This window comes from Elgaria multicarinata, chromosome 8 (assembly GCF_023053635.1).
Source record: "Elgaria multicarinata webbii isolate HBS135686 ecotype San Diego chromosome 8, rElgMul1.1.pri, whole genome shotgun sequence".
Classification (NCBI taxonomy): Eukaryota; Metazoa; Chordata; class Lepidosauria; order Squamata; family Anguidae; genus Elgaria; species Elgaria multicarinata.
In genome coordinates, this window is record NC_086178.1 from 79,902,392 (window position 1) to 79,926,866 (window position 24,475).

The 24,475-nt window shown below is 44.2% G+C and overlaps 1 protein-coding gene across 1 annotated transcript in view; it reads left to right on the forward strand.

Annotated features, from left to right (window-relative positions):
• The window catches only part of LRRC27 (leucine rich repeat containing 27), a 50,122-nt gene extending 36,840 nt beyond the window's left edge, over positions 1-13,282 (forward strand). Inside the window, exons 9-11 of the mRNA XM_063131602.1 lie at positions 5,207-5,346; positions 11,415-11,541; positions 13,130-13,282. Of these exons, the coding sequence (XP_062987672.1) occupies positions 5,207-5,346; positions 11,415-11,541; positions 13,130-13,282 (420 nt within the window). The remainder of the gene's footprint in view (positions 1-5,206; positions 5,347-11,414; positions 11,542-13,129) is intronic.
• Positions 13,283-24,475: the final 11,193 nt, after the last annotated feature.

The window sequence follows — 24,475 nt, forward strand, 5'->3', positions numbered from 1 at the left end:
GGACAACTTCATGGCCCCTGCTGCTCTCTCTTCTTCTGATTCTTTATCTTTAAACTGGGCTTGAGCTGAACAACAAGAGAGCTGGCAACAAGAGAGAGGGCCTTCTCTGTGGTGGCCCCCCAACTGTGGAGCAATCTCCCTGACGAGGCCCAATGGCGCTGACATTGTCATCTTTTCGGCGCCAGGTCAAGACTTTTCTCTTCTCCCAGGCATTTAGCAATATGTAATAAGCCTGGGTCTGTTTTTTTGGCTCATCGTTTCTAGAGTTGATATAGTGGTTTTAAATGTATGTGAATTTTGCATGTCTTTGTGTTTTTTAATTTTTGTATATTGTTTTTAAATGTTTTATCTAATGTGGACCACCCAGAGAGCTTCGGCTATGGGGCAGTATACAAATGCAATAAAATAAATAAATAAATAAATGTTTCAAAGAGAGCCCTGCCCTCGCTAACATAGGACACATGGCCAGATGGGCCACAGCAGATATGATGCTGGCTGATTTCAAAAGCCACCTTGTGACGCCCTGGGTCGAGGGTTGGACTTTGTTCTGGGAGGCCTGGAGGCTCATCCCCTGCGCAATCTCAGCGCCGGATGGTTGCTTGTCTGTAAAATGGGAAATCCTAGTAACCGATTTCACAGAGCAGTTGTGAAGCAAAGAACCTGGCAGATCACGTTCTAGGGTGGTGGTGGTGGTAGAGAGTAGCAGTGTTCCCCTTCCTTCTAATCTGGGGGATGTCTGTGGGTGCAGTGTTTTTCTTCTTACAAGCAACAATTTACTGCAGGTAGGATAGGAAGACACTCTGGCAGTGTCTTTTTCTTTCCTTTTTTTCTTTTTTCAGTTCCCGGGCATTCTCTCTCTCCTTCATTCTTGATTTTGGACGAGATGGCTCCTGGTGGGGCTTTTGTTTTTCGTTTTTGTTCAGTTGCTTGTTTTCAGGTTTGCTGCAGCCTGTTGCGTAGGAGACGAGGCAGTCGGCTCCCTGTGGCTCCTCGTGTTGCTCTGTGCTATTCCAGTAATAATAAAAAATTGGAGAGGCAGGGATTGCCCAGCTCCTGTATGGTCCTGGACGTACAGAAAGAAATGCCTGCTTGCATAGAAATACCCTGTTCTTGACCATAATAGTTCACTAAGCAAGTTTATTGTAGCAGGTACACCACATATGATAAGGCAGCCTTCCCCAACCTGGTGTCCTCCAGATGTGCTGGACTACAACTCCCAGCATCCTGTAGCTAGCCCGGTTGGGGAAAGCTGTGACGCAGGCACCTGGGCTTTGCTTCCTGCATCCTCCAGCACCTGAAGCCTCTCACCAAGGACATGCCGAAATCGTGAGGGAGCTGCTGGTAGAAAACAGATGTCTGTCCAGTCTCTTAGTGCCTTACTCACGGCTCCATCAGATGGCCATGTGGCCTAACTCAATTGGTCTTGTCTCTGGTCGGCAAACGCAATGTGAGTGGTGGTGCTCCATTTCTAGATAAGGGAGCATGCCTGGCTGAGCTGTGGCAATTAGATTTGTGCATCCTGCTGGGAAATAGGATCTGGCAGTCTCAGGAACATAGGAACTTGCATTATACCAGCCCACTCTGGACAACACAACAACCCACCGTTAAACAAACTGTTCGGGGGTGAGCAAGCATTCTGGTTCCCGACCACTCACTTGCTGCCACTGTACTAAACAGGTCAGGAACACCCTGTCCCTGGTTTATTTGAGTGTTTGTACTTTGAGTGTTTGAGTGTTTGTACTGTGTGTTGGGTACTCGAGACAGATTAGGGATTCTGCTGGTGTACCGTCCACCCCGCTGCCCAACAGTCTCCCTGCCTGAGCTGACGGAGGTTGTCTCGGATCTGGTGTTGAGGACCCCCAGGATGATGGTTCTGGGGGATCTCAACTTCCATGCTGAGGCTCCTGTATCCGGGGTGGCTCAGAACTTCATGGCTGCCATGACAACCATGGGGCTGTCTCAACATGTCATCGGCCCAACACATGCAAAGGGACACACGCTTGATCTGGTTTTCTTGACTGGACAGGAGGATGGTGATCTGAAAGTGGGGGAATTAACATCTACCCCCTTGTCATGGTCAGATCACTTTCTATTGAGGTTTAGACTTTTGGCGGTCTTTCCCCTCTGCAAGGGTGGGGGCCTATTAAAATGGTCCGCCCCCAGAGGCTAATGGACTCTGATGGATTCCAGAGGGCTCTGGGGGATTTTCCTGCTGGTATGGATGGTGCTCCTGTCGAAGCCCAGGTCGCTTTGTGGAATGCAGAGATGACTCGGGCGGTTGACACGATCGCGCCCAAGCATCCTCTCCCTCTGAGCAGAGCCCGGCCAGCTCCTTGGTATACACCTGAGCTGAGGGCAATGAAGCAAGAGGGGAGACGGCTAGAACGCAGGTGGAGGAAAACTCATGCTGGGTCTGATCAAACACAGGTTAGAGCTCACTATCGAGCCTACTCTGTGGTGGTGAGGGTGGCAAAGAGACAGTTCTTTTCCACCAGCATTGCATCTTCTCACTGTCATCCAGCGGAGCTTTTCCGAGTGGTTCGCGGCCTGTTACACTCTGGGCCAGAGCGTGAGATAGTTGAACCCTCGGTAGCACGCTGTGACGAGTTTGCACGGCACTTTGAAGATAAAGTCGCTCAGATTCATCATGAATTGGACACCACACTTAATGCAGCTCCACTAGTAGAGGCGTTCAGAGCGCCATCTGGTTCAGTTTTATTGGATGACTTTCAGTTATTGAGGCTCGAGGATGTGGACAAGGTGCTTGGCCAAGTCCGGTTGACCACCTGTGTGCTTGACCCTTGCCCCTCGTGGCTCATTACATCAAAGAAGGAGGGGATCGCCGGCTGGGTCCAGGAGGTTGTAAATACCTCCTTGAGAGAGGGAGCGGTGCCGGCCTCTTTAAAAGAGGCGGTAATCTGGACCCGGAGGACGTTAACAACTACAGGCCGGTGGCTAATATCCCCTTCCTGGGCAAGGTGCTTGAGCGGGTGGTTGCAGGACAACTCCAGGCACTCCTGAATGAAATGGATTATCTAGATCCATTTCAATCGGGTTTCAGGCCTGGATTTGGAACGGAAACTGCCTTGGTCGCCCTGTGGGATGACCTCTGTTGGGAGAGAGACAGGGGGAATGCGACCCTGTTGGTTCTCCTGGACCTCTCAGCGACCTTCGATATCATCGACCATGGTATCCTTCTGGATAGGTTGTCTGAGCTGGGAGTTGGAGGTACTGCGTTGCAGTGGTTCCGCTCCTACTTTGATGGCCGATTCCAGAAGGTGGTGCTGGGGGATTATTGCTCTGTGCCATGGCTCCTAAGCCATGGGTTTCCACAGGGCTCTATCTTACCCCCTATGCTGTTTAACATATACATGAAGCTGCTGGGGGAGGTTATCCGGAGATGTGGACTGAGGTGTCATCAATATGCGGATGATACCCAGCTCTACCTTTCCTTTTCATCAAACCCAGGTGAGACAGTGGCTGTACTGAACCAGTGCCTGGGCACGGTAATGGACTGGATGAGGGCTAATAAACTGAAACTCAATCCAGACAAGACGGAGGTACTGTTAGTGGGTGGTTCATCTGTCCGGCGAGGTGATGTTTGCCCTGTCCTGGACGGGGTTGCACTCCCCCTGAAGGATCGGGTCCGTAGTTTCGGGGTGCTCTTGGATCCAGAGCTGTCACTTGAGGCACAGGTGAACTCAGTGGCAAAGAGCACCTTTTATCAGCTCAGGCTGATATACCAGCTGCGCCCTTATCTGGACAGAGATAGCTTAGCTACAGTTATCCATGCTCTGATAACTTCTCGTTTGGATTACTGCAATGCGTTATACGTGGGGCTGCCTTTGAAAACGGTTCAGAAACTTCAACTGGTACAAAATAGGGCAGCACGTTTACTAACAGGGACTGGCTGACGAGACCACATTACCCCAGTCCTTTTCCAGCTTCGTTGGCTGCCAGTCCAGGTCCAGGCCCAATTCAAAGTACTGGTATTAACATTTAAAGCCCTAAACGGCTTGGAGCCAGGTTATCTGAAGGAACGCCTCCTCCCGTATGTACCTGCCTGGACCCTAAGGTCATCCTCAGGGGTCCTTCTCCGTGAGCCCCTACCAAAGGAAGTGAGGCAGGTGGCTACCAGGAGGGCCTTCTCTGCTGTGGCACCCCAGCTGTGGAATGAGGTCCCTAAGGAGGTTTGCTTGGCACCTACATTATATGCTTTTAGATGCCAGGTGAAGACCTTTTTATTCTCCCAGTATTTTAGCAGTCTATAAAAATATTTTAACTTGGTGTTTTAAATTTGTAATTTTGCATTGCTGCTGTTTTTATCTGGTTGAGCTTTTACATTGTATTTTATATTATGGTTTTATACTGTTGTTTTATACTTTGAATGTTTTTAATTTTTGTGAACCGCCCAGAGAGCTCCGGCTATTGGGTGGTATAGAAATGTAATTAATAAATAAATAAATAAATAAATAAATAAATAAATAATTGTTTAGCACAGCAGGAGTGGACCAGAGCCAGCCTGCTCACTCACTCCCGCTCATTCAAGACAACCCATGGTTAGCAAACCATGAGTTGTTTTATAATGAGCAAATTGGGTCACTAAGTCAGACTGTCAGTATTGTCAAATGGCAGCGGCTCCCCAGGTTCCAGGCAGGGTTCTTTCTTTCCTGTACCTGGGACCTTCTGCATGCAAGGTAGGTGCTCTACTGCTGTGCTCGAGTCCCTGCCCTGTTTAGCTTGGGATCCCTATGACAGGAGGGTGGGGATTGTCTTAAGCCCTTGACATCATATAAGCATGGCTTTCTTCACTCTCTCTGTGTGTGTGATCAGACATCCACCTGAATGAGGCAGTGAACTTTTCAACTGAAACTGGACACATACTTAGTGATTAGGGACCCGTTTCAATAGTTCTTGAAAGTTGCTGGATTTGGTATAAAGTTGGGCCTCTGCTCTTTTGTAAAGAGGAAGGAAAGATTTCAGTAAGTGAAACCTTTTTAAAACAAAACAAAAAAACAACATATAGCTTCAATAATAGTGGGATAAATCACACTAGGTAAAATTCACCCCCATATGAGATGGTTTTAGATATAGGAGCCTGACCCTGTCAGACGTCGAATCTTCTAGCCATCCTGTCCAATGCAATCAATCATACAATACTTTTCCTGAGATGTTCTAATGCTATGATACACTGCATTTTTCCTAGGTTTCACAGAAAGCACCTTATGCTACTGATAATATCAAATATCATGACAAGTTAGAAGGCTGGAAAGAACCAACCAAACAAGATGAACACACGGAGGCGGCACTAAATATAAACTCTGTGAAGACGATGGATGATTTAAGGTGAGAATAAAGATGCAAGTGAACTGGCTTTGAAGGAATGGAGATGCCCCGGTAATAGAGCACCACGCCCCCTCTCACTCCTACCGTCTCTCTTTCTGTTCCCGTGTTATGTCCAAAGTTGCCCTACGATGGCTTAGATGAGTAATATTTTAATTACATTTCCCACACCCATCTTGCAGTCTGACGCTCCCTAGGCCTATGACATAACTACAGGCTTGTTTCTAAATCGCAAAGGGGGGGGGGGGAAGCCAAAGCAAGTGGTGGAACCAAAGATATATCATAGAAAATATTTATTGTATTGCCAACGCATTTCGGACTTTTGAAGTCCTTCAGGGCAATTCAAATAAGAGTATAATTTCAATTTTCTCTAGAGCAAAATGATCTCATATTGCCAACGCGTTTTGGATTCTCCGATCATTTTGCTCTAGAGAAATTTGAAATTATACTCTTATTGGAATTGCCCTAAAGAAGGACTTCAAAAGTCCGAAACGCGTTGGCAATACAATAAATATTTTCTAAAACATATCTTTGGTTCCACCCCTTGCCTTTGGCTATTTCCCCCTTGCTATTTGGGGTTTGCTTTCTTTTTTTGCTGCTTTTGTTTCTAAATCGTACAAGTATTCCTTCCATGTCCACTATTAGTTTACTTTGTGTACTAAATGTTAAGGGATGCATTGCAAACATGTTCTCATTAAGGAACCTGAATTGCATTGCTCTCACATTCTAGACCCACTTGCCTTTTCAGACTTATCAGTAACAATTAGCAGCCAATCAATCTTTACCTCTTTTTCTTCTTTTTTTGAGGTCCTGAGGCAAATTCATATTCTGTTTTCCAATTTGATACCTCATTCACATCTTTATAACAAATGCGCTAAAACAGCACCACACTGCAACCCTCAAGTTTCATGCTGATGCATAGATGCCAGTTCTATTCTGAAATAAATAAATATACTGAGCCTGAAGAAAAGATATCAGTATATTGTCACCACTATATCATATACGGCTGCCGTAAAAGGGCAGTACAACTGATTATAGGTTTTGTGGGGACATAAGAGAAGTCATGGATTCAACCAAAGGCATAGCGGTTTCGAGCTGGCAATCAAAAAGATCTAAAAGCTTTGATGCTGCTTTCCCCAGAGAAGTGTAATCTTATCTAGGAATTCGACAGAATTCCACGTAGATGACTGAACAACAACACCATAATTGAACACCACTGTGGTATATACTTGTTTGAACAACCTGGGCAAATGACAGTGATTACGATCAGGCAAAACAAGTTAAGGTAATTCCATCTCTGCCATCGGTGCGGAGGCAGATGTTCCCCACATTTTCAAATCTTGGGCAGGGGGTGGGGGAACAAACAGGAAATTCCCGTCTTCCAAATGTTGAACTTATTGCATTTGTATCTCACACATCCTCCAAGGGATGCATACCTCTGTACAGAGGTCTTTCTCATGCCCCTTCCCCTGAATACTTCATGAGATTGGTTAGACTGAGAGAGAGTGGTACCCAAGGTCACCCTTGTGAGCTCCATGGGTGAGCAGGGATTTGAACCAAGATCACTCCTGTCTACATTCAACATCCTAACTACTCTATGCTAATTTGTTCTTGTACCCCTTCCATTAGCACTGTGCAGCATACCAAACCTGGGGGGAACAGCGTAGGAGAGAGGTCCTCTCTGCTCTACATTCCTTTACCTCAAGAGAGGAGGAACAAATACACACACCACTGCAGCCCCTGCAAACCCCACCCCCTTAATTCTCACTTCCAAGGTTGGGTGTTCCTTCCTAATCACTTGCACACTCCTTGTGTACCTTATTGTACTCTATAGTTCCACTTGGAAACAGAGAAAGTAGCCTGGTTTGCACAAAACACTTAACCATGGTTTAATATTACGAGGGTGAGTCACACACTCCCCACTCCCCTCTCCTATTCTCTGGTGTAACTCTAAGGAGATTAGATGCTTTTGCTTTAGATTTACCACAATTTAGTGTGTTTTCTAAACCCTAAACTGTAATTAATCTTAACTATGGTTTATTAAGCCAGCTTCATAAACTATGATTTCATGTTGGCTTGTTTCAATGTACCATAGTTAAGATTATCTATAGTTTGTATGGGTCTGGATGACATGACACACTGGTTAATCTGGAAGTGAATGTTTCCAAACTCCTCATGGCTGCACAGGATGGGGAGGTGTATGATCCCAAGTCTTGCTTGGCTTGTTGTAACGCTGCACTGTGGTTTAGGGTTACATCCAAACCAATCTGTTGATGGAGATGGAGTCCTTCAGAATGACTACATTTCTGCTATGTAAGCATTTTCTATGCAAAACTTAAATGTGTATGAAGTAAGTACAATTACTATTTACCTATTAGTGCTGTTGTAAATGTCCAATGAACTTACCCAGCGTACATTTAAGCTTTGCATAGAAATGTTACAAACTGTACTGCGTACATTTCGTGGTTAATTTTTGCCATCACCCCCCCAGCCCCCCTTTATACATGTGTGAAGTCTGTGAAAGCTTATAAATCTATTTGTCTTTAAGGTGTCATAGGACTTGTTTTGCTGCAGCAGACTAATGTAGTCCTCCCCTGTGGACTATATTTTTCTACATAAGTTTGTTCTTCTGAAACTTCATATTCGTGTTTAGATGCCTTCAGGAAAATAAAAACTTTTAATTGCCCCAAGACTTCTAAGAGCTGGAAGAGAGCAGCTAGATCCTTTGTGTTTAATCAGCTTAAACTACCTTCTCCTTCAACAGCAGCCGATAACAAAGCAATTGATACCCAGTGATCAGAGAGAAGGAGCTATGTGGTAATATTTCTCTTGCAATCTAAAACAATGGCACAGTCATTTCCCCTCTCTGTTTCTCCTCTGTGTACAGATTGAAAGGAAATGATCTCTGAGTTTTCAGACGGTTCAGTTCTTTCAATATTTTGCAAAGGACCACATCTGCTTTTCAGACATTCCATTTGTATACAAGTAAATCTATGCTTGTATTTTGAAGAAACATGCAGAGAAGCAGTAAGAAAGTGTTAACCTGCTGTGCAACTTCCATGCATTTAAAACACGATGTGCTGCCTTGAATTGTCTAAGGAAAGATGGGATGTATTTTTTAAATAAATAAATGAAATGAAATGAAATAGATGATGGAATATGAATGTTTTTCTTACATGGGTGCTGTGCAAATCAATGGATCATCATCCTTCCATTCACTATATCATGGATTTAAAACTCAGAATCAAAGGCCCCAGTCCAGTGTTTCAGAGAATCTGAGCCACGATGGCTTTATGTACAGGGGGCTGCCTAGATGCTCCAAAAACCCTGCAGCGGTGTGTGGTGGTGGTGTGTCGGTTATACGACGCAGCAGCCACCTTGCAGCCATCCTGAGGCTTTCCTGCGAAACTGCGGTTTTAAAAAGTTGGGGACTTACCCTGACTTTTTCGCCAGAGCGCGGTGAATATGGCGCATCTGCCATGTATTCTTGCACCAGCGTCACGGTGGAGGTGTTTCCTGGGAGGAAGGTGACCCCTAATTGCTCACCGTCCACTGGGGCAGAGGGCAGGGGGAGAGCCAAATGGCTTCCAGAAACCCTGCACCCTCCCTCTGTGTTGGGATTAGCCGCCACCACCCTGCAGCAAAGAAAGTGGGGGTTGGTTGTTAACGCAATGGCAACCCAGCACCGTATAGGCAGCCCCACGGTTGTGGTTTGCATTATTGTTGCCATCACCCTGGCACCTTGATCAATGTATCCATTTGGTTCTGGGAAAAGGGAGCAAAGAGCAGGAGACTTTAAGAACACCGGGAATATGAGGACTTCAGATGGTAGTAGGGAAGCTATTTGCTCCGTTTTCTATGTGCATCCTCTACTTATTAAATTCAAAGGCATTGCCCCCAGCAACCCACCCATGGGATGTCCGAATACACCTTCCCAGTCAGACAACCCAGATGACTGTCCAACCTGTAAATTGGCCAGTCCAGGGCCTGGATGGGAAACATGGCCAAATCCTGAAGCGTCCTCACCCCAAGATAGATAATTTCAGGGCAAAGCATCACTTGGGCACCACTTGTGGTATGCTTTTGTTCTGAAAACCTCTACCTAAATGGCACAGCTGTTATTCACCTCGATACTCACTCATAAATGTTAGTAGGTGATTCCGCTGACAGGATGGGGGTGTTCTACCGGTTCTGGATGGGATTGCACTCACCCTGAAGGAGCAGGTTCGTAGCTTGGGGGTTCTTTTAGATCCATCATTGTCACTTGAGGCTCAGGTGACCTCGGCGGCACGGAGTGCCTTTTACAAACTCCGGTTGGTGGCCCAGCTACGCCCCTATTTGGACAGGGATAACCTGGCTTCAGTTGTCCATGCTCTGGTAACCTCCAAGTTAGATTACTGCAATGTACTCTACGTAGGGCTGCCTTTGAAAACAGTTCGGAAGCTGCAGCTCGTGCAAAATGCAGCGGCCAGATTGATTTCGGGAACCAGAAGGTTCAACCATATAACACCTGCCTTGGTCCGCTTGCACTGGCTGCCTGTATGTTTCCGAGCCCAATTCAAGGTGCTGGTTTTGACCTATAAAGCCTTACACGGCTTGGGACCACAATACCTGATGGAACGCCTCTCCCGACGTGAATATACCCGGTCACTACGTTCAACATCTAAGGTCCTCCTCCAGGTGCCTACTCCGAGAGAGGCTCGGAGTGTGGCAACGAGAGATAGGGCCTTTTCGGTGGTGGCCCCCAGACTGTGGAACGATCTCCTTGATGAGGCTCACCTGGCGCCAACGCTGCTATCTTTCCGGTGCCAGGTTAAGACTTTCCTCTTTGCCCAGGCATATAGCGGCACATCTTAATTACCCACATGTTTAGTTTTTAATGGCTTTTAATGCTTTATGTGTGTATGTTCTGTGTTTTAGAATTTAAAATTTTGTATACTCGTTTTTATCTTAATTTTTTAGAATTTCTGTAAACCGCCCAGAGAGCCCTGGATATGGGGGCAGTATATAAGTGTAATAAATAAATAAATATATAAATAAATAAAATGCAAGGATCAATTTTTTTCATGAACAAGAAAACTATGTTTGTTTGTTTTTAGTTCAAAAAATCCCCACATTTCCACGCATGCACACCTTTTTCCAGAGGCTGAAAATGCATTTGTGTGTGTGTGTGTGTGTGTGTGTGCACTTTTTGGGTGTACAAGTCTGCACTTTTGAATGCAAACACAAGCTCAGGAAATGACAATTTCTTCTTGAGAACAGAAAAGGCCCTCTTCTTAGTAGCCTCCCATCTTGCCTCATTTGGTAGACATTCCCAGTGAAGGGCTGCTGAAGATGATATTAGGGCTTGGTAGGTATATATGGGAACAGATGATCCTTCGCGTAACCTGGTCCCTCGCTGTTTAGGGCTTTGAATATCAGCACTTTGAACTGGACCTGGAAATGGAGTAGAAGCTGTGCAGATGGCATAATATGATCACGTTGGCCAGTTCATGTTGACAATCTCGCTGCTGTACAGTGCATAATATACTGTGTACACATCACACCTTTGGGAACGAACCCTGTATTTCTGCATTCGCACATGTAAAAGATACAAGTTCATGCCCATGTGAACAAGGTCATGCAGTAACACCAGAAAATTTAGTCACACTTAAATCCAGTTGAAATCAACAAGACTTACAGAGCAATAGGGCTTACTCTCTGGTAAGTGTGTTCAAACCTGCAGCTTATACATTGTGCAGCGCTGTGCAATCCTAGATATGTCTACTCAGAAGTAAGTCTCATTGGGTTCAGTAGGTCTTACTTCTAGGTGAGTTGGTATAGAATTTCATCCTATGGGGTCAGCATATTAACACATTTATGTGTTTCTGCAGTTTTAAAAAAATGCTTCCCCCAAATATACAAATTAGGAGATTGAAATCCCCTTTGAAATATCAGTCTTTCTGCATAATTACATGGCTTTTTAATTACTACAATGGTATTTGTTAGAAATGCAGTAGATGTCTTAAGTCCATCCACAAATGGAGACAATGACAAATTGAAAAAAAAATATTATCCTCTATTTCTTTTAGAGCTGCCAAATACAAGGAAGTGGAAAACCGCATTAAACAGCACACACAAATGATGAAAGAAAGACGGAAAAAATTAACAGGGATACCCCAAGAAGCTATGGAGAGAGCAAATGAAGATTTTGAAACCGTAGGTTACATTTATTCCTTTTGAAATATAGAATTGGTTCAGATATAATGTTCCTGATAGGCCAAACCATGATTTGGAAAATCCAGTGGGTTGTATCCAATATTAAATCTAATGAATCCCACTCATTTCAGTAGGTCTACTCTAAATAGGACTAACATTGGATAGAATATGTGACCCTTTTGGGTTAACAGAAAATCACATTTTGCTGTTATATCTGAGCTGGATAAACTATGTTTTATTGGAACCACACCACTTTCAAACTATGGTTTGCAATTCCGATTTGTAGAAAACTAATGGAAAACTATGGTTTGCTGTTATCACAGAAATAAGGAAGGGAACTGAAGAATGCAAGGACAAAATGGAGGGAAATGGTTCACCAGGTTTGGCATTGTCTGAACTGAGCCACAGTGGTACTTCAGATTGTTGCTGTTGTTACTATTATTGTCAGTTTAATCTCAAGTGCTGCCAAAAATTAGTGTATCCTAAATATTAACAGTATGTTGGTTATATAGGTATCAATACCTACTTCTTGATCATTGTGCTTAGGATTGAGTCTAAAGACACTACTGAATGCACCTTTACTTGGAAGTAAATTCTCTTGAACTCAGTGGAACTTACTTCCAATTAGACATCAATAGAATTGGACTGCACAAGAACGTGTCTACATTAAGGAAAGAACCTACACCCTTAGCCTTTTTTCTTCTTCTGCAGTCTTTCTGCATTGACTATGGCTCCTTTAGATGGCAACCATCAACAACCATATGATTTGTAATGGAAACCTTCCCCTCTTGCATTGCTCCATAAAGTTAAATGAAACACCATCTAGTGGCCCGCAATATCCCATGATAATTTAAAATAATGCATTATCTCAGATATTTATAAAAGTGAAATTACCGGGGAAGGTGTGGGAGACATCTTGGGGGTTGATGAGGTCATGTAAAGGGCCCGCAAACTTCATGAGCAGCCAGTCATGAGCATGCAATAAATGACTCGTGTAGAGAAGCTGCAAGAAACAAGAGAAGCTTTGCAAGACCTGCTTCATTAAGCCAAAACTCTTTGAAGATAACTACCGATTGAGGTTAACATTTCCATGCCTCTGGCAAAGTGGGCTCCAACCCAGGAATGTTCATGGCCTAATAAATGTGTAACTCTTTATGGTGCCACCAGATTCTGTGCTGTTTCTTCTGCAACAGACTAACAGCACAATCCTTTAATGTCTACTCAAAAGTACGTCCCACTGAGTTCAATGGGGCTTACACCCAGGAAACTGCAGCCTAACATAGCTAGCCGTCTGAAATTTGTATTAGTCCAACTAATTGTACTAATAAGTGTTCTCATGACTGTTTCCTTTTTGAGCTGTGCAGAACTCATATTTGAAGCTTTCTTGCCTGAAGGCAATTGTAAATCCAGTTTTTTACTTCGGAATCGGTGTGGCAATGGGTTGTTTATGAATCCAGATTCACAAATGCAAAAACAGATGGTTGTTAACCGCACAAGTAATAATGCAGTGACTTCCTTTTAACTCTGTTGTGTTAATGTGATAATAATGGCTGTGTTTCTATTCATAACTTAACATTTCCCCACACAGGCTGAAAACCTTGAGGAGGAGCTAGCTGACATGAGAAAAGACCTTCACAAGGAATATCGCTTCACTGCCTTCACAGGAGAGCTGCCACCTCCAGCAGAGAATCCGCTACCAATACCCAAGCCTCAAAATATATTTTCGAACATGACATTTTAATTATATAAAAGTATATTTCTCAGGCAGCAGCCACCTGCTTCTACACACATTTCAGAGGATCTTCTTTTAACCAAACTTCATTAAAAAAAATTCTTCCCTTCTTTATTCTTGTTTGTCTGTATTTTATTCAGTATCAGAATCTTACTATCTTTTACATTTCCCAAATTTTAATACAGGAGGGAATCTACACGTGGTACTGAAGGTGCTTGCGTGCGCCTCCAGTGCGTCTTCAAAACGATGGTGTAGACGGAGAAAGAAGAGGCAGAGGAGGAGGAGGCTGGGGAACTGGCCGCGTCCTTGCCGCCGTTGCCGCCTCCGCCTCCCCGCCGGCCTCCTGCTGCCGGGGTAAGAGCCACCCAGGTCGGAGAGCTTGGCGGAAGCGGAAGCCGAGCTCTCCGACCCAGGTGGCTCTTACCCCGGCAGCAAGAGGCCGGCGGGGAGGCGGTGGCGGCAAGGATGCGGCCAGTTCCCCAGCCGCCTCCTCCACCGCCTCTTCTTTCTCCGTCTACACCATCGTTTTGAGGACGCACTGGAGGCGCACACAAGCGCCTTCAGTACGACGTGTAGATTCCCTCCAGGTCTCAAGGTTCTGAAGTGCCTTTAGTTGTTGTCCAGTGATTCAACCTACAATTTGGTTTTCACAGATTTCCACCTGCAACCCTAATTTAGAGATGAACTTTATAGATGTAAGTTGCAAATTTCAATCATAAGAACATAAGAAGAGCCCTGCTGGATCAGACCAAGGATTCGTCTTGTCCAGCATTCTGTTCATACAGTGGTCAACCAGCTGTTGACCAGTCATCCACAAGCAGGACACAGTGAACCAGCACCCTATGGCCTATGTTCCTCAATAAACAGTGTATATAGGCTTACTGCCTCTGATACTGGAGGCTGCACATAGCCATCAGGATTAGCAGTTAGGGCTAGTCACCTATTAATGCCCAATGGTGGCAGAAATGTCTGTCCCAAATCAGAGATTCTGTGAATTTATTCACACGTTTCCTAAAGAAAATTAGTTATGGTGATTGCCAATATCATTGATCAAGAAAATTATTTATTTATTTATTTATTTATTTATTTATTACACTTATATACTGCTCCCATAGCCAGGGCTCTCTGGGCGGTTTACAGAAATTCTAAAATTGAGTTAAAAACAAGTATACAAAATTTAAAACTCTAAAACACAGAACATACACACATAAAGCATTAAAAACCATAAAAAAGCTAAACATGTGGGTGATTATTTATTTATTACACTTAATTGCGTCACCACATCATCCTTTCTTAATAATATTCTGTTGGAAGAGATAATCAGGTTGGCATTCTGCCCCCTCTAGACCAATCAGAATGCACAAACTGATTTGGAAGGTTTAAGAATCAGCATGTGATTCAACTGGCAGCTCTCTGTTGCTTTAGGAAGACCTGTCTTCCGTTTTGTAAAGTGTCACAAAGTTTTACTTCAGAGTACCCATTATGGATCAGTCTGCAATTTTGATTTCCAAGTCCGCAGATAAAACCTCTTCCTTGAGTTGTGATGTTCAAGGTTTTTGTGATTATGGGAAAGTCAAGGCTGCTAGAAAACTACAGGCTGAACTTGAAAAAACATGGCTATAAAAATGAACCTTCATGCTTAAGCAACGATTCACCCGATGCATGGCTGGCTGGAGAATGTTGGGAGTTGTAAGACTTTTTTTCTGTCTAAGGCCCTTTCTACACCTTGGATTTTCCCCAGGATCGTCCCTGGATCTTCCCTCTGCACAGGGGATCCCAGGAGCAAACAGGGATGATCCCTCCATTTTCCTGGGATAACTGAGTAACCTCAGTTATCCCAGTTTTACCCACGGTCCCGGGAAGATCCTGAGGACCGCAGGCGGTGTGGGCGCCCATCCCACCTTCTTCCCTCCTCCCCATGAGTAGCAGGGGTCAGCCCAGGGAAGGAGCCAGGCTGGGGGGAGTCCAGGCACATTGTGGAGGGGGGTCAGGGCTTTCCCTTTTTTTAACGTACTACTTTGCTGGAGCGCTAGTGTGCTTCAGCTCGTTTCTTTTGTTTTTTTAAAAAAATATGGCGGGCGCGACATCACTTCCAGGACATCGTGCTTCTGTTTAGACACCCAGGGATGATTCAGGAAGCAGGTAAATCCTCCTTCGGGCCTAAGCATTCATAGGATTGTGTCCTTAAACAAATAGGAAGATGGAACAGATAATTTTAGCAGGGAGCCATTGCCAGCCTCCCCAGATATATTCTGTTCAAAACCATTTTAGAAATAAGAGTGTTTTTGATGAGGTTTCCAGGAACCAGGAACAGAGTCTGTGATTGAGGAAAGGTGTTTGATCCCTGAGATTTAAATACAGCCTTATTTGATCAGACAAATAGTTCAATTCAGGTTGTGGCTATATCAGCTGTTTTTCTCCTGATCCTGCGAACAGATGGTGTTTCATCCCTATTTCTGCATCCTCCCTCTATTATTTAGCTTGGGGGCAAGGGAGCACTTCCAGATGGGAGAGCACTTTTCTATCAGGACTGCAACTAATATTAGCCATCTGTAGCTGCATCTTCATACCCACATAATGAAAAGAATGAGTGCTGCCAGCCTTGCGGGAAGGGAGAAATTTTTAGTTTTAAAACATTTTTAATGCAGCATAGGATGAGTATGGAACTTCCAGAGAATGAAGGATGGGGCAAAAGGCAGCAGGGGGTGGTGGTGGTGGTGGGATAGATTTCAAGTGGCAAGTCTTTCAAAAGGGTACAGGTAAGATGGGGGTGGGCTCCTGCTAATGTCACAGACAACATCCAGCAGATTTTCATGATGCCAGGAGAGCCATATTCCTTGCTCTAAAAGTATGTGCAACAGTGACATTTAGGGGAACAGGAATCACTCGTTAGCTGCCACACCAGATAGAGGTATGATTGGCATTGATTCTCCCCAGTTGGAGTGCTTGCTGGGGCAACACCTTGCGGCTTGTTTAGCATGCTTGGCTCGTTCAGTTGGATTGCATAGCCTTCCTGATGTGTGGGTGTACACACATGCACACTATACGAAATGTAGCAAGGGGCTCTCCGTGCACATGCACCAAGGGATGTATGATTTTTTGTAAAATCCATTCTGTCTGTGTGTCACAGATTGTCAGGTGCCTTTTTTCCATCATTCGCTCATTGGCAGAATCGGATTTCCCCCCCGAATTTCCTGAATTTGCACAAATTCGCACTTGTGCGACTTCACACTTACAAAAAATGTTCAAAACCGTTCCAAACGCACATTTTCATGCTCTAGCCGCTGGGGAAAATGTGCATTTTCAGCTGGTGTATGTTTTTTTTTAATTAATTAATGTATTTTTCTATGACTAAATTTGCATAAAATCCATGTGATTTGTGAAAAGCCGGTCCTCTGTGAAATCCATGGGTCGGATTTATAGAAAACAAACTCATTTGATTCCATTGCAGATTTATCTGACACCTCTATATGCACCCTCTGCACCACACCAGCTCAATAGGTCTATATTCCAGATTCTTCAATGGAAGCACCCCATAGCACAGTGCAGTAATAGACTTGTTGCTCTATCCATTACACGGTGCAGTAATGAGCTTGTTGCATCAGCACCCAGCCTGGTGGGGTAAATGCTAGAGTCACAATAAAGCAATTTTAAAACATACAAATGAACAAAATAGTTTAATCACCAGACGCTGGTGTTGCAGTGAACAGTTTGTGATCTCCTCACCTCCTTTCTTGTTAAATGTGAGCAGATGGAATCTATGTTCAGAAGGCCATCCTGCCCCCATCCCAGCACTGGCAGAACAGACCAATGCACCTGAATAGCAAATGCACTGGGGGAGGATTTGGGGTAGCCTGGAGTTATCCCTGATCTATTGAATTTCATACAATATCCTTGGGTTCCTGAATGAGTTTGCAAATTGCATGCTTAAGCCTGCTCAGCTGAGCAGTTGGATTGTGGTAAAATATGAGAACTTTAAAAGACTCCAGAGAGGGTGCTGTGGACGTTTTCTCATCTGCCCTGAGACTTATATCCACAACTAGACATGTGCCTAATGTGGGAAATTTTGCATGCAGTGCCCAAGTCTGAATGGGGTAAGTGTCCTAGAAGATGAAGGCTCCAGTTTCTTCTGTTTCCAGAGTACTTCAACACCATGAAACAGAGCCAGCCCAAGATAGTTTGTGATCTGCGGCAAACAACAAGATGGTGCCCCCTCCCCTTTCATGTACAGGAGCTGACTAGGTGCTGACTACTTCTTCCCGTAAACAATGGAATTCACTACCATGAGATGTAGTGATGGCCACCAATTTGGTGGCTTTAAAAGGGGGTTGAATGAATTCTTGGAGAAGGCTATCAATGGCTAGGTGCTACCTCCAATATCCAAGGCAGTAAGCCTATACACACCAGTTGCTGGGGATCATGGGTGGGAGGGTGCTGTTGCACCTATGTCCTGCTTGTTGGTTCCTGGTGAACAGCTGGTTGGCCACTGTGTGAACAGAGTGCTGGATTAGATGGACCCTTAGTCTAATCCAGCATGGCTCTTCTTATGTTCTTAGACTGGCAGATAAATATTACTTCTCACTGTTGAGGGGACAGTGTCCACCACTGCACTGAACAGCAGCAGGCTAGCATAGGGGGGCACAGGGCAGGCTTTGTGTAACACACAGTTCTGTCCTTCAACATCTTGTTGCCCCCACACCAACATTGCTGCCTGAAGCAGCTGATTCATTATGCTTCATAGTAGGGGTGGCCCTGCCAAGAAATCAGCATAGAGGGTCTCTTTGTAGGTTCCAGGTAGAACAACCATCCACAACACTCACAACTGTAACTGTACGGAATTTCTCTCTTTTGTGTCTATTATAGGTTATCTACCATTAACTACCCTATGGGAAAGATTCCAGGACATATGCAAACTGCCTTGGAAGATCTTATATCCCAAAATGCCAGATCTAAATAATATAAATAAAAGTAATACTATCCCATCATTCCAAGAAGTATAATATCTGTACAATTATCTGTATAATTATCTGTACAGCACCATGTACATTGATGGTGCTATATAAATAAATAATAATAATAATAATAATAATAATAATAATAATAATAATAATAATAATAATAATAATATAGCTTCCACATACTGAGGACTACTTCTCATTGAGGTACAAAATCTGTGTCTGGGCTAAGCAGCTTCAGACAGAGGGTGTGAGTTGACATCACTGACATCCATGCAATTAAAGAGTTTATAGAAAACAATTCTAGCCTAGCCTTCACCCTTGACATGCTGTGTGTGTGTGTGTGTGTGTGTGTGTGTGTGTGTAAGAGAGAGAGAGAGAGAGATGGAGATGATAATAATGATGATGATGATGATGATGATGATGATGGGGGGCATTCCACTGTAGGAGTTCCTATCTGCAACCTGAAATGGTACAGAACAGGTTTATTACCTCATTGAGAATTTGACCTATATTGAGAAAAGATCTGAAGTTGGAGGCAGTTAAAGAGACCAGCAGCACTCTTGATGCATTCAAGGTATGTGAATAGCACAGATGTGGATTTGTTAATTTAGAATTTATTCTGCAACTGTATAACTTCTGAGTGAGCCAGTGTAGTATAGTGGTTAAGGTGTTGGACTGAGACTTGGGAGGCCCGGTTCTAATCTGTACCCAGTCATGAAGCTCACTGGGTGATTTGGGGCCAGTCACTGATGTTCTAACCTACCTCACAGGGTTGTTGTGAGGGTAAAAATGAAGAGAAGGAGGAAGATGAACACCTCCTTGGACTCCTTGAAGGAAAAGTGGAATATAAATGTAAGAAATAAATAATAAACTCTAATTGTTTTTTCTCCCAGAGAGCATTGACTGAAAGGACTCTTTGCCATATAAAGCTATATATGTATTAAATAAATAGAAATGCATGTACATTCACAAATGTCAAGTAAAGACAACTTAAATTTGGCACATTATCAATTTTGCAGGTAGTAGGGCTTTCATTGATATCTCAGTTCTATGATCACATTTCTAATAAGTTGCTTATTTCGTTTTGTCCCTTAAATAATTAATCTCTCTAAACTGTGATGTACTGCCAGAAATAGTTCAAGGAGCTACATTCCAACACCTTGTGGGGGTACAAAAGAAATCGTTGGAGGTAAATATTAACCAACTTGTCTTCTAAGCGTCTACATTCTTCTCCTGTACTCTTATTTTCTTGGGTAGCTTCCATTTTGGATTACATTAGTACACTCCAATGTTTGATTATGCTTATACATTGTTGACAGCTTGTTTTTGAAGACGAATTTAAGGAATACTTTGCTTTTTTATTTCTTACACTTATATCTCACCTTTTTTCGTTTTTCAAGGAACTCAAGACAGCTTATATAGTCTCTTCTTCATTTTATCACCACAACAACCCTGTGAGGTAGGTTAGGCTGAGAGTAAGCGACTGCCCCATAGTCACACAGTGAGCTTCATTGCCAAGTGCAGAATAGAACCTGGATCTTCCACGTCCCAGACCAGCTCTCTAACTACTGCACTGCACTGGCACTCTCTGGAGCTGTACAGTTGGATCCAAAGGCCGTCTGAGTGGAAGGTCACTTGCACTACAGACTTCTTCAATCTTTCCTTGCCATTGTGCAACGTGGGCTGCGTCATGAGGGCTACATTGGGAGGAAGAATGGCCAAAAAGCTGGGCAGAGATGCCTTATGTGAGCAGAGTTCCCATTCAAGCAAGGTGCCTCCATCCATTTTTTTGGCTACTACCCCCCTCCACTGCCAGCCCTCTTCTCTATGATAGAGCCCACGCTGATCCTCCAGAGACGCTTTGGTGGGGAAGGTATTGTATAACCAACCTTTCACTTACACAACCATTGTGTCCAAATCATTATGTATTTCTCAGAAAAGTACAGCATCTCTAATGGTTGGCTCATTCAGAGGAGGAAGGCTAGGATGAGACCATATAAATCTAGACCATGTAATATGAAATATTTATTTATTCAATTTATGGGTCGCCCTATAGCCGAAGTTCTCAGGGTGACATACAAATTATTCATGGGTTAAACTATTCAAAGTTAACCAAAAAATCCCAAAATAACCCATAATGCCCAGGTTCACACATCACAGAGCAACCTATAATTGGGCCAATTGCAGGTTGCATATTTAAAGAGACAGTGGTATGCAATCTGGCAAATCGTGGATTAAATAACCCATGATTTGCTGCCATTATATGCGATCTGGGTCAATGAAGGTAAATACAGTAATACCAATGATAAAACATATTGAAATACTGTATAATACTGAAACAATAATTCAGAAAGATTTAAAAGAAATAACGAAGCAGTGAAAACATGCAGAAAGATTATTTTAAATTGCAGCATTAAACATCTTGTTAAAAATAAAGCAAGTAGCACTTTAAATATTCTTTTAAGAGGCCTGGGAGAATAAAAAGGTCTTTGCCTGACACTGAAGAGTCAATTAAGTAGGTGACAAATGGACCTCTCAAGGGAGAGTATTCTCTAATTTGGGGGCCACCGCAGAAAAGGCCCGCTCATGAGTAGCCACCCACCTAGTCTCAGATTATGGGGTCATTCAGAGCAGGGCCTCAGATAATGGTCTCAGTTCCTGAGCAAGAACATATGGGAAGAAGTAGTCCCTTAGATACCATGGCCCCAAGCCCTGAAGGACTTTATAGGTTAACACACCAGCACCTTGAATTGGGCCTGGAAATATATCCCAGTATATATGTCCCTATTATGTGTCATGATAAAGATCAATGTGTTATAGTAAGTAAACTTATTAGAAACATTTTAACCTTGCAGAGCACCATTTACTTGGCAGTAAGTACGTTTGAATTTAATGTCCAGGGGCTGCTCTTCCCACATACTCTGGGGCATCCACAAAGCTCTTGTATGTGCAGGTTACCCCATTAATTTAAACCCAAGCACCAGATCTGCAAGTGCATTACTTTGCATATACAGATCTGCTGCATCTACTGGAATGAATTGGCTAGCCCTTGAAGGCAAGTCTCCTCTGCTTGTAAGATATACAAGATATAAAATACAACCCATCACTGTTTTGCCAATGACAAACACTCCCCCTGTATTTATGTCATCTGATGGCTCAGTCCTATACATGTCTTTTCAGAGGTAAACCCCATTGAGCTCAATGAGACTTACTCCCATGTAAGTGTGTATAAGATTGCAGCCTTACGATATTAGCAAGCATGGCTTTTAAATGCCACATTTGTTTGTTTGAAAACAGCCAACGAAAGGAAGGAGCTATACATATTATTATCTCTGTTGTGCAATCAGGGAAACCATTATGCTTTACCAACTGGGGCACTGGAAGCTTTGAGAACATCCAAAGGCAGTGGAAGAGGGGGAGCGTTGCCATGGAGGGGAAAGCCTGTATTTTCCTAATTCCTTATTACAGCTGCTCCCCCCTGTGCCATATAAGTCACTGGAGTTGTGAAATTGACTAGATCAGGCTGGAAGCTGCTTCTGATCTAATCAGTGTCACAATTACTCTTAAGAGGAAGCTCTGAATGGGGAGAGAAGAGAAAACATTCTTGTATTTGGGTAAGGGCATCCCTGAGGGATGGAGTGGGGACCAAGTATGCATTCTTTCACATATTAAATTTTCATTTAATTTTTAAAAAAGACCTCTAGAGTTCCTAAACTGCTTAAGGCATGGAGATGGACACTATCCATAGTAGGTACTTACAACAGTCACAGAAAAATGTATGCACATCTATCGCCGGCAGCTAGGGATGGGAGAACTCCCCTTGGCTCAGATCATAGTCCGCTTAGAATTTATCAGCTTTCTCAACGAGCATTTGGAAGAAAGCTCATCTGTTTCTGAAAGTTCCCTCTTGGCTTGTAATTTTGGTTCATCTACACTGATGCTGCTATGCACAGGTACCTTTTTATATTGCCACCTGCCTTGGGAATTGCAATTTCTGGTACCAGCATAGCAAGCTGTGTTAGGGGTCGAGGAGGGCCTGTAGCTCAATGCCAGGGCACCTACTTTACATGGAGAAGGTCCTGGGTTTGATCTCTTGCATCTCCAGGAACAGCTGAAAAAAAACTCTCATGCTTGAAGCCCTGGAGAGCTGCTGCCAGTATCAACAATACTGGGCTAGATACACCAGTGTGACTCAGGGCCTTGCTAGACCAGGCCGGCTGAGCCGACCTGGAGGCGGGGCAACAGCACGCTAACTTTAACGCGCGCCGCCCAGCCTCCTAGACGGCCGAGGCGCAGGGACAACGGAAGCCCTGCAGCGTCAGCCATTTTTTTTTGTTTTAAAGGGGCCACGTGCGCCCCGAAGCCGCCGGAGAAGGTAAGTTTTTTTTTTACTTAAGCCCCCCCATCCGCCCTCCCTCGCTGTCCCCGTCGTTGCCCTCCGCCATCCCCTCGCCATCTCCCGTGTGTCACCCTCTGCCATCCCCTCGCTGTCCCCGTCGTCGCCCTCCGCCATCCCCTCGCTGTCCCCGTCGTCGCCCTCCGCCATCCCCTCGCCGTCTCCCGTGTGTCGCCCTCCGCCATCCCCATCTCCTGCCGGTCCGGCCTTCCCTCCCCCATCTCCCCCCCCGGATCAAAAAAACCCCCGGCGCGATGGGCACAGCGCTCATATGAGCGCTGTGCCAAGTCCGTGGCTTTTTGCGGCTACTCGAAAGTAAGCGAGTAGCCACAAAACGCCACAGACCTTCCTAGACGTTCCGCAGCCCCGGCCTCAGGCTGGAGCTGCGGAAAAGGCGCGCCATAAGCGACTTCGCTTATGACGCATTAGAGGAGGCTTCAGTGCGGCCTGGGGCCAGATTACCCTGTGCGTCATCTGGACGCACAGCAGAGAAACCGGCTCTCAAGGCGCGCTAAGGCCTCATCTAGCAAGGCCCTCAGTCTAAGGCAGCTTCCTATGTTCCTATATTACAAGCAACATCAGATGAGCATTTTATTGCACGCTCATTATTGGACATTCACAAATTTTCACAGGTTCCTCTCATGACTATGTCTGTCTCCTTCTAGCCTTCTTTGCACAACAAAAAACAACACTCCAGTAAGTCTGACTTATTTTTAAAGACGGAAGTTGCCACTATCTCCTGCTGTGTGCAAGTTGTTTACTTCCTCTTTCAAAAGAGGAAGTAATGAGGGACAAACACACAGATGAAGTGGCAGTAAGCAAATGTGATTTCCCCCAGTAATGACACTCTACATCAGGTCAGAATATTTGTCCGTCTAGCCCACTATAGTGGTTACTCTGACTACACAGGGTCTCAGGCAGGGGTCTTTCTCAACATCTGCTCCCTGATCCTTTTAACTGGGATGCCACAGATTAAAATCAGGACCCCCTAAAAGCAAAGCATGTGCTCCACCATGGAACTAGGCTCCCTCCCCATCTACTCAGCAATGCATGAGAGCCACTTGAGAATTTAACTTCTCATTTTCCTGCCAAAACAAACATACCAGGCGACAAGGCAGTGTTTTAGATCTCAAATGGGGATAGCATCCCCTTTAAAAAAAAAACCTGTAAGAAACAACTGAAAGGACTGAACCAAACAGAAGGAAGATACTGTCCGATAAATAGCTGATTGGGTGGGTGGGTTTGTTCATGTAGTAACTGCATTGTAGTTCATCACAATCAGCTCTGATTTAGTTGAAAGCAAGGGAATTATATGAAAGAAGATCTGGACATATACCTACAAAGTAGTCTGGTCAGCCTGAGCACTGATGGCGCATGTGAAGAATCTCATTTTACATTCCAAGCTGAAGAAGAACTTGAGAGCAGGAAGGACAATAATGCTCAATTCCTAACACATCTGAGCATTAAGAGCTGGACAAATTTGTATTACAAACTTCAGCAACATTTCTAATTACTGAATTATTTGGTGTACTACTGGAAGCTAGTCTTGACTTTTGCAGCATGCATCCTGAAACACTATGAAAATCTGCAAAACCGGCTTGGCCAGAGAGCATGACAGAAGCTTGTCCTATTGACAATTATAGCATTGCTTCAAAGTCTACCTTTTTCACATGTGGGATGTCCCAGGTTATAGAGAAGGGACCATAAGGTTCAATCCCTGGCATATCTTAATCAGACTATGACTAAGTCTGGATCCAACTCATATTTTAATTTAAAAGTAGTGAAATTCTATGACCTACTCATTTTCTGACACAAGGAATAAAACTCATGACAGTACTGAGGCATGAA